At 35.6% G+C, this 10,576-nt stretch overlaps 1 protein-coding gene across 3 annotated transcripts in view; it reads left to right on the top strand.

Moving 5' to 3' along the window:
* mv (lysosomal-trafficking regulator mauve) overlaps nucleotides 1-10,576 on the top strand; it is a 329,493-nt gene that overhangs the window by 40,808 nt on the left and 278,109 nt on the right. For all 3 annotated transcript variants that reach the window (XM_089092605.1, XM_089092607.1, XM_089092608.1), the window contains exon 6: nucleotides 6,397-6,591. In XM_089092605.1, the coding sequence (XP_088948731.1) occupies nucleotides 6,397-6,591 (195 nt within the window). The remainder of the gene's footprint in view (nucleotides 1-6,396; nucleotides 6,592-10,576) is intronic.

Raw genomic sequence — 10,576 nt, forward strand, 5'->3', positions numbered from 1 at the left:
CACAGCCCCCCTTTAACGTTGTCCGATTGGGCTGAAATTTAGAGGTTAAGCTTTCCTAGGGCGCGGGAGCTTATCCTCGAAATTTCAGCTCAATCTGATCACTCCTTCCCTGTTTTCAAAAAACCAGATATAGCCACTTAAAATTCATCATTTCTTTTTTTTTCTTATCCACGCCTACAGGACACAGTTGGCAACTGATCCGGGTGAATGAGGACTCATTCGAAGCAGAATTCGACCTGGTAGGGACTTTTGATATTTTCAGACCGAAAAAATTATCCCCCGAATTTACATTTACGAAAAACCTCGTTTTCCTTTAATAGCCCATGTTAATTTTTCCCACCACAACCCCCCTTTAACGTTGTCCGATTGGGCTGAAATTTAGAGGTTAAGCTGTCCTAGTTCCTGGGAGCTTATCCTCGAAATATCCTCGAATACGATCGAACTGGGACTTTCTCACAACTCTTTTTTTTAAACAATAAAAACTTTAGCGTAAAGAGCGAGGCGTTGAGGAGGGCACAGCCCCTTTCATATACGGAATAATTTCTGTTCGTTTTAAGATTTAATGTCGCTCCTTACTTTCAGTTTAAAGAACTTTTTTTTTATTTAAAGGCTGCGAAAGCGGGGGGTTTGGGGGGCGGCAGCTCCCCAACTGTGCCTCCTAATCCCTGTACGTTTTAAGGTTCGACCTTGTAACTCAGCCTCTTTAACTCTTTAGAAAACGTAGTTTTTTTCAAATAATATGTGTATGAAACTGACAATGCACGGTTATTTTTTTTTTAGTAAAGTGCAAAATTATGTTCTGGTCTTGAGAAGACATGGGTGTAGTCAGCCATACTCCTTTTAATTTTTGCTCGTTTTGAGTTTTACTAGGTTATGTATTATAATTTCTGTTAGTTTTGGGTTTCATTTATTTATTAATGGTGATTTGTGGTAGTTTTACACTTGGAAGATAAGAAAAACAAACTCGTCGAATTTGACAACGCTTTCGTCCCTAAAGAACTTAAACAATATGAATGTGTTGGTTCCCAAAGCCAACTATACTTTTAAAGGAGAGCTAAACCTTCTTAAACTTATTGGAGCCATATGTTTTAGCTTAATTTTGATGATTGTTTACCTATATTTTTTTTCTTCTTCATTTTTTTTTTAATTAGGCGCCCGCTACTGCCAGAAATTGCAGAAGATCATATGGAAATTTTTTCAACAAAATTGGATTTGTGGGTTTTTCTAAGTTTATAAGATACTTTTGGTGTGTAAATGCCTCTTTTTCCCGATCCTTAGCACTTCTCAAAAAAAAAACTCAAATAAAATCGTCAAATTTGGGAACCTTATTTTCCAGGGGGGGGGGGGGGGTTCGGGGGGTGTTTTTTGTGTGGGTTATTTTCCAGGGGAGGGGTATTTTCTGAGGGATAAATGCCTAGAACCCTTCCTTAATTAGCAATTTTTTTATGTAGCTCTGCTATAGCAGAATGGGTTATTTTCCCATACTCGAATGATCAAAACGTAGATTAGTTTATAAGGCTTCAATCTAATTTGGCCATCCCTCTGGCCGGGCTTCCCCTTTCTTGGGTATTCTTATTAAATGAATAACTTTAGAAAATAATTTTGTCCCCTATCTTGTTGTCTTGGCCCTTGTTCTCTCTTCTTGCCTCTCAGTTTATTTCTATTTGAAGATTGCTATAAGCTTTCTAGTATTCTCCCCAGAAATAAAGTTAAAGGGCCAGGATTCCCTAGGAATACTATCAATAATATTTAACATAATTCTTTCTGTATTTTTATGATGAAGCTTCATGTTAACCCAACAACCAGCCTTCAAAGCTGAAAATAAAAAATTTTTAAGCTTTGCTACCTGATTGTTTGCAATATAAGAGGGTAATATCTACATAATAACAGTACCAACGTAATTTTTTATCTTTTAAACATTATTAAATATGAAAAAAAAACAGCTCTGTTTCAACTGAAAGTATTGAGTTAAAATAAGTTTTTAGTACTGTTGAAAAAGCTTCTTATTCTAATTAAACAGCGCTTGTGTTTCAGGAGTTGCTCCAAAGATTTGGGACAACAAGTTAAATTTTAAAGTAATGGGCGAGGTACTGAAGAGGGGGTAATCCCCCTACATATACAGAATGATTTCTGTTCGTTCTCTCTTTTATAGTTGCTCCTTACTTTCAGCTGAAAAAAATAATATTTGTTCTAATAATAATTTCTATATGGTTTTTCAAATAATGCCGGGAAACCTAGCCCCCTCTATGAAACCTCACCCCAAACAAAAAATTATCAGTTGAAGTATTTTACCATGCAAAATACCCACCTCGCCAAAAATAAAATCCCTCCGAAATTTTCTATTCTCGCTGAAAATTTTCCCCGTAAAATTTCTTATGGACGAATCCGTCTGAAAAAATCTCCCTAACATACTTTCCTTTGAAAAAGACATTAATTTCAAATCGTTTTTCAAAAAAGACTGGAAATCTCCTTCCATGGAATTTTTTCCCGAGAATCCTCCCCCCTCCGTGGGAAGTTGATCCTGTTAAAATTTCTTCCATGGATAATTTCTCCCTGGAAAATTACCAAATGAAAAAATACTTTCGTGGAAATCCCCCCGCCATGAAAAATCCTCTAGAAAATGCCAACCCAGTTAAAAATTTCTCCTGGAAAATTTTCCAGGAACAACTCCACATGCAAAATTGAGACGGCAAAGAGAGAGTATGACAGTTAAAAATAGTTTTGCATGGGAATTCTGTCAATTTTCCCTAGCGCAAGATTTTCCAAAGAAAGTTCGCCCCTGGAAACTCCCCCCCCCCCCAACGGAAAATTCTCCCCGTAGAAAACTACCCCTCCAACACATACAAATGTTAGTATACTTCCCAATAAAATGGTATATGTATACAGTGAGCAAATTTCCAAACTTACAGCTATTTCCCCAGAGGCTGTGGAGGGTCATGGTGTCCCAAAAGGCATTGCTAGACCTTCCATTTATGCTGAAAGAAATGGTTATCTCAAAATTCTTGTCAGACGACGTTAGGGAAAAGGGGCATGGGAAGGAGAGTAGTTACCATCCAATCTTTTTGTTCACTTAAAAAGGGCAGTAGAGCTTTTAATTTCCGTTCAAATCATCCCACTTCCAATCTTCTAGGACCATTGGGTCGACAAAATCACTCCTGGGAAAAATAGATAGTAAAACTAACACGCTCAATGGATTGGAAATTGAAAGGTCTATTGCCCTTTCAAATAGTCGAAAGTGACTGGAGGACAAAAATGCCCCCCCCCACCCTCACCCCCATCATTTCCCCAAACACTTCTATTAAGACTACTACAAATGCGTCTGCTCTTTTTATAGCTTTGAATTTACAGATTCAGCGTTGTTAGCCAGAGTGGAGTTAGATATCAATAAATTAAAACGAGCAGAAATTGTTACATATATAAAAGGGGTTGCCTCATCCTCAAGACTGCTCTTTTTAAGCTAAAGTTATTTTTTATAGAACTTTCGTGTTCATTTTTGCTCGTTTTGAGTTTGAATCGGTTATTTATTGTAATTTCTGCTCGTTTTGGGTTTAATTCATTGATTGATGGTGAATTGTGGTAGTTTTAGGCTTGGAATTTTTTTTTGAATTTTATCTCTACTCATTTTTGGCTTAATGAGACTCTTTACTGTTTGACAAACTTGTTTTGTGGCATTTTTTTTTCATTAATTTCTGTTCATTCTTTATTGACATAGTCTTTTTCATAGGAAAATATTTCATATCTTTTTGTTTGTTTTTCAGTTAGACTCCATAGCTTTTGCTTTGAAGATTATTTGACTTTATTTCTGCTGATTTTTGGTTTAATGAGGCCCTTTACTTTCGTTTAAAAAACTTGTTCCGTATGTTTCCCATTAACAAATACTACCTGTAAGTAATTAAATAAAAAAACAAGTTTTTCAACTGAAAGTAAGGAGTAACATCAAACCTTAAAACGAACAGAAATTCTTACGTGTATGAAAGGGGTAGCCTCCTCCTCAAGACCTCCCTCTTTACGGTAAATATTTTTTTTTATAGAATTTTAAAACAAAGCTTATTGTTCTAATTAAACGGCCATTGTGTTTCAGGAATCGTTCTTGAAGATTTAGGACAAAAAGTCAAAACTTTACTGTCCAAGGATATTGATGTTAACTTTTCCTTCTCTGTTAAAACCACTTTATAAGGTATACAACAAATCTATAAACCTCAATCAGGAAACTAATCGTTCAGGAGTTTTTCAACACATACAAATAATAGTTCATAAATACCTCAGGAATTATCCTTTTATTCGATCTCGAATCACTAAATAATCTTTCTTCTGCATGTTTTACTTTTTCTCAGCTTCATGGCTTCCGCAGCCCCTAAGTTTTCGCCGTCTTTTACCTCTCATCAAAATAATTATCATCTTCGCAAAACAAATACGCATATTCGAGTTCCTTTTACTCCTTTTGCAAGGTCAGATTTCAATCCTTTAATGGCGAATCATTGTATGTAATAAGTTGCCTGAATCGGCTGGAAGGTGCCACTCATTCAGGTTGTTAAATTTTTTTTTGAAAATTTGTTAGGCTTCTTAGAAGCTATTATTATCTATTTGTGTTTTTCTTCTATATTATTATTTTATTGGAGTCTATTTAGTCTACTTAATTAATCTAATCCATTCAGTAAATTTAGTTTTTGTGTTCTATAGATTTATTTTTATTTATTTGTTTATTATTATTATTTTTGATCTTCTCTCTGTTTTCACTGAGTTAACGACTTCTTTATCTTCCCCCCTTCTTTACAGGCCAATTAGCCTTTGGGGGAATCGCAAAAATGTAATATTGTATTTCCATTTCATGATGGTTAAATCTTATCTTATTTCATATAAATGGTTGGAGTAATTTCTATAAACACAGCTAAACTTGAATTGTAGCTCCAGTTCCATGTATTAGTTTGCATTTGAGAAACTTCCTACTATAGCAAAACCAGAAGTAAATGGAAGACTTTATTAAATGTGAAGCCAGAGTAGCCTGTGAAATGTCTTGAAGCAACTAAGGATAGGGAGGAAGGGAGGGAGGCAGGAAGGCAGGAAGGGAGCAGCAGAGCTGAGCAAAAGGGGCGAGAGGTTCAATTCAGAAACGTCCAACATTTTCTGTTCGCAAGCTGAGTAAGTCCCTCGGTATGCACGGTGAGAATTGCAGGAGCATACTAATAATGGTCGTGTATGGTAGAAAAAAGGAACAAGCCTATGTAGCTCAACCCTGCTCTGATAATGAGGGGAGGGATCTTTGGAGACCCTTTGATCAAGGATAATTTAAGTTGAAACCTAGACCTAAGCCTCTGAGATGATTTATAACGTGCTACCAGACGGATACAGTATCCTTAGGGAGTCTGAAGGCGTATGTAAGGCTCAAGGAGGAGATCGAAGGTATTCTTCCGGTGGTTTGTAAGGAAGTCAAGGACAACTTTGTGCCGTGCCTCAAGAAATACGTGGAATTAAATTGGGGCAATCTCGAATGGATAGCTCTGAATGAAACAGAACTCCCCAGAATTTCAAGACAAGATATATTCATTATTAATCAAGCAAACAATGAGAACAAGGTGCTAAAACCCCATAGGCTCCTCCGAGGAAGGGAAGCCCTTATGTTTTAATAAAGCACTAAATCAAAAGGAATAAAAGTGTTATAAAGATTGAAACATCACTTTCCAAAATAAAGGAATAAAATGTCTGATCAAGCTCATTAGTATCCGGCACAATGATATCTTAGATACTGACCAGCGGACATGTCTTAGAAGAATTAAAAAAATTACTTAGAAGGGAAAGTGTACAAGTGATTTAGTGAATAAAAGCTTTGTTCAAATCTTGAAAGATATAGAGTCAATAAAATTTTGTTTATGGTGACGTTAATATTTTGCTGAACAACTAAAGTTTTCCTTTTTGTTTTTTTTTCTTGGGTGGGGGGGGGGGCTAAAACGGGGCTGAAGTAAATAAGGAATGGTCTGAGACTCACAAAGAAGGTCACTGGGCCAAAGAAAACATAATGTAAGAAAACAGGTTTAGTTTGAGGGTAGAAGCCCGCATTTTTTTTTTTTTGCGATTGGGTTTTAACTTATATTCTTATGTCCTCGGGCCATGGGAACCTAATGAAGAAGAGAAGATATACATTTTTTTTTGTTCCTTAGATAATGAGGGCCGAAAAGGGGCCAAAATACATTTTTTCCTGAATAATTCGGGACTTACAGCCAAAAGTTTCTAGTCCACTTGCCCCAATGGCTTGTTAAAGCATACATATACATAAAAAAAAGGAGAGGTCTTTTCTAGGCTGGTCCAAATTATACGTTAGATTTTAAATTTTGAGCCTAGAAATGCATTTATTTCTTATTTAAATTATAAATTTAAATTTAACCATATCCTTTCTTAAAGCTTTGGTGTTAAGCATGCTCTACTCTCCGCGGCTATTGGACGTCGTTCGGATACGACCAATAATGAAGAAGGTATTGAGACTTGTTGGTCATCTACTCTCACATATCCTGAAGAACGAAGAGACAGACGATTATGGACTATTCGAAAGTTTTTTGGTTTCAATCCAAATTTGTGGACCCTTTCATGTCTTTCCAGGTGTGTTATTCCATTTGGTTCGTTCGTCTCTAGTCTAATTTTAAAATTACAAACTTGCTCTTGTATGACGTTATTTAAATGTGTAATATAGTAGAATAGGGACTTACTGCCATCGTGAATCCTTGCTCTTGCCTTTCCTACCCGTACTGGTTAAACTCAGGTCACACCCCTATTTACTATTTATCGTACATGATCCATATCATCTTGTCTTCAAGTTGCTTTGTGAGTGTTGTGAGGTTGTGCACAATTACTTGGAAGTATATGAGAGTCAATGCAAAACGCAGCCATATTTTTTTTTTACCAATCGTGTCACATAAATGACACTGGAAATATCGTTTTGTCTTAAGAGAGCGTTTCTATCCGTCGAATGGAACTTTTTACGCTTTATTCGAAGAAACAGAACAAATCAGCAATAGTTTTTAGATCAGTTTTGAAGTTTCGGATCTAAAAAAAGTTTTTTTTCTTTCTTATGAACAAGTAAAATCCATAATTTTGTCATTCAGTTCTGAATGAAATACACCTAAAAGTTATATGTTACATATAACTTTTACTTTTACCATATGTTACAAGTTTAGTTTTCCACAGTTGCTCGTTTTTTTTTGTTATAGATGCAACGAGACTTGGATATTTGATGCCTGGATAAAGGAAATATTTCTATAACTAAAAAAATTCCCATTGTATAGATTTGAAGCTTAACACAGCATAATTGCAATATTTTAGACATCCATGCCTTCATATACAAGGAAGGGATAGAAAGGAACTCCTCCTGGAAATTAGTTCAGATGCGCCGTTTAAAAACATGGTATTAAACTGCGCATGTTCGTGTTTATTTATTGGTTGAACACCCATCATTCACATAATATGATAAGACGGAGTAGAGGAAAAAGAAAAGAAGAGGAAAACAAACAAATAAAACAAAACCACATGCACAAGAAAGAGTTAGGAAAAAGAAAAGAAGAGGAAAACAAACAAATAAAACAAAACCACATTCACAATAAAGAGTTAGGAAAAAGAAAAGAAGAGGAAAACAAACAAATAAAACAAAACCACATTCACAAGAAAGAGTTAGGAAAAATAAAAGAAGATTAAAACAAACAAATAAAACAAAACCACATTCACAAGAAAGAGTTAGGAAAAAGAAAAGAAGAGGAAAACAAACAAATAAAACAAAACCACATGCACAAGAAAGAGTTAGGAAAAAGAAAAGAAGAGGAAAACAAACAAATAAAACAAAACCACAGTAGAGAGGGGGGTTCTACTCCGAGCGGGACTCCTAATATGGGCATAGAGTCCCTAGGGGAGATGGATTTCTGAGAAATTGATTGCGTAATCGATTGGGAATTTGGAACACCTGTGCTGTCAGTCATTAATCAAAATGTTCCCGGGGAAGTTAATTAATGTCTGACAGGTACTGTCAACATTTCTCCAGGAATAGATCCAAGTCATTAATGTCTTTGCCTCGGAAACAACTCTTTTGGTCGACCTCCAAAGGATATTAATAACCAAAGGCCATGGAAACAATTCTCCAAGAAACATCTTAGCGAAGAATTGTTGTAGCGCGGGAATAAGGTTTCATATTAATTTGAAATGTATTAGCGCAGAGATCCCAAAAAAAAGGAACACGCTGAATTACGTTTAGGGATTATTTGGGCGAAACTGTTTTAGACAGGTTATGGAATTATTTCGGCGAAACAGCTAGAGACATTTTAAAAGATGATTTTAGGAAACAGTTAGAAGAGAATTTGAGGGTCAAACTCTGTGGTCCTTATAATACACAAGTTCCATTTGAACAGTGTCGTAAGGTCCTATACAACAACCCAAAGGGTTCCGATCCCCCTACCCCAACCCCAAAGGGTTCCAATCCCCCCACCCCAACCCCGAAGGAAGCCACCGGTCCTCAAAGGTCCACTGGGCTCCCAAAGGGCCCCCGGGCCCTCAAGGTTCCCCCATACCCCCCCCCCCCCGGGGCCCAAAGGGCCCCTCCCCCCTTTGGCCTCCCAAAGGGGCCCCTCTCCCTCCATCTCCTCCCTCCTCCTCCTCCCTCCCCTCCTCCTCACCTCCTCCTCCTCCTCCTCCTCCTCCTCCCACCACCTCCTCCCCTCCCCTCCTCCCCTCCCCTTCCCTCCCCCATTTTTTATACTTTTTTTGTGCATTGAGACACAGAACGACCCCCTCCCCCCGGCCCCACCCCCCAACCAAGGGGAGTAATTTCAAAGATCAATTTGAAATTATATCGTTGAAAATAAAGAGTTTGAAAATTTAAGTATTTTTTGGTTTTGGTTTAACATGTCACATTTAAAATTTCTTTATTTTTAAAAGCTAATTTTGAATTTCTTTCTTTGAAATGCAAGAGTTGGAATATTTCAGTAGTGTTTGGTTGTGGTTTACCTTGTCACAGTTACATTTTCTTGATTTTTAAAATTTCAATTTGAATTTCTTTCATTGAAATGCAAGAGCTGGAATTTTTTAGTAGTGTTTGGTTTACCTTGTCACAGTTACATTTTCTTGATTTTTCAATGTTCATTCCGTATTTCTTTAGTTGAAATGCACGAGTTGGACTATTTCAGTAGTGTTTGGTTGTGGTTTACCTTGTCACAGTTACATTTTATTGATTTTTCAAAGTTCATTTTGAATTTCCTTGGTTGAAATGCAAGAGTTGGAATATTTCAGTAGTGTGTTGTTGTAGTTTACCTTGTCACAGTTACATTGTCTTAATTTTTCAAAGTTAAATTTGAATTTTTTTTTCATTGAAATACAATATTTGAATTATTTTAGATGTGTTTGATCGTAGTTTACATTTTCACAGTTACATTTACTAAAGTATACAAATTTAACTATTATCTTAAATCGTTGAAATGAGAGAGTTGGAAAATTTAAGTAGCGTTTGGTTGTGGTTTACCTTGTCACAGTTACATTTTCTGGATTTTTCAAAGTTCATTTTGAATTTCTTTCGTTTAAATGCAAGAGTTGGAAGATTTTAGTAGTGTTTGGTTGTGGTTTACCGTGTCACAGTTACATCTTCTTAATTTTTCAATGTTCATTTTTAATTTCTTTCGGTGAAATGCAAGAGTTGAAATATTTCAGTAGTGTGTGGTTGTAGTTTACCCGGTCACAGTTACATTCACGTAATTTTTCAATGTTTATTTTGAATTTCTTTCGTTAGAATAGGACTATTTCAGTATTGTGTGGTTGTTGTTTACCGTATCAGAGTGACATTAACTTAATTTTTCAAAGTTCATTTTTAATTTCTTTCGTTGCAATGCAATAGTTGGAATATTTCATTAGTTTTTCGTTGTGGTTTACATTGTCAAAGTTACATTTTCATGATTTTTCAAATTTCATTTTGAATTTCTTTCGTTGAAATGCAAGAGTTGGAATATTTCAGTAGTGTTTGGTTGTGGTTTACCTTGTCACAGCGACACTATTTTGATTTTTCAAAGTTCATTTTGAATTTCTTACGTTGAAATACAAGAGTTGGAATATTTCATTTGTGTTTTGTTGTGGTTTTCCTTGTCACAGTTAAATTTTATTGATTTTTGATATTTAGTTTTGAATTTCTTTAGTTGAAATTCATGAGTTGGAATATTTCAGTAGTGTTTTGTTGTGGTTTACCGTGTCACAGTTACATTTTCTTGATTTTTCAAAGTTCATTTCGAATTTCTTTCGTTGAAATGCAAGAGTTGGAATATTTCAGTAGTGTGTTATTGTAGTTTACCTTGTCACAGTTACATTTTCTTGATTTTTCAAAGTTAATTTTGAATTTCTTAAATAGAAATGCAAGAGTTGGAATATTTCAGTAGTGTTTGGTTGTGGTTTACAATGTCACAGTTACATTTTCCTGATTTTTCAAAGTTCATTTTGAATTTCTTTCATTGAAATGCAAGAGTTGAAATATTTCAGTAGTGTTTGGTTGTGGTTTACCTTGTCACTGTTACATTTTCTTGATTTTTCAAAGTTTATTTTGAATTTCTTTCGTTGAAATGCA

This window comes from Artemia sp. Qi Xiang Cuo, chromosome 7 (genome assembly GCF_049724085.1).
Source record: "Artemia sp. Qi Xiang Cuo chromosome 7, ASM4972408v1, whole genome shotgun sequence".
In the NCBI taxonomy this organism is placed as follows: Eukaryota; Metazoa; Arthropoda; class Branchiopoda; order Anostraca; family Artemiidae; genus Artemia; species Artemia sp. Qi Xiang Cuo.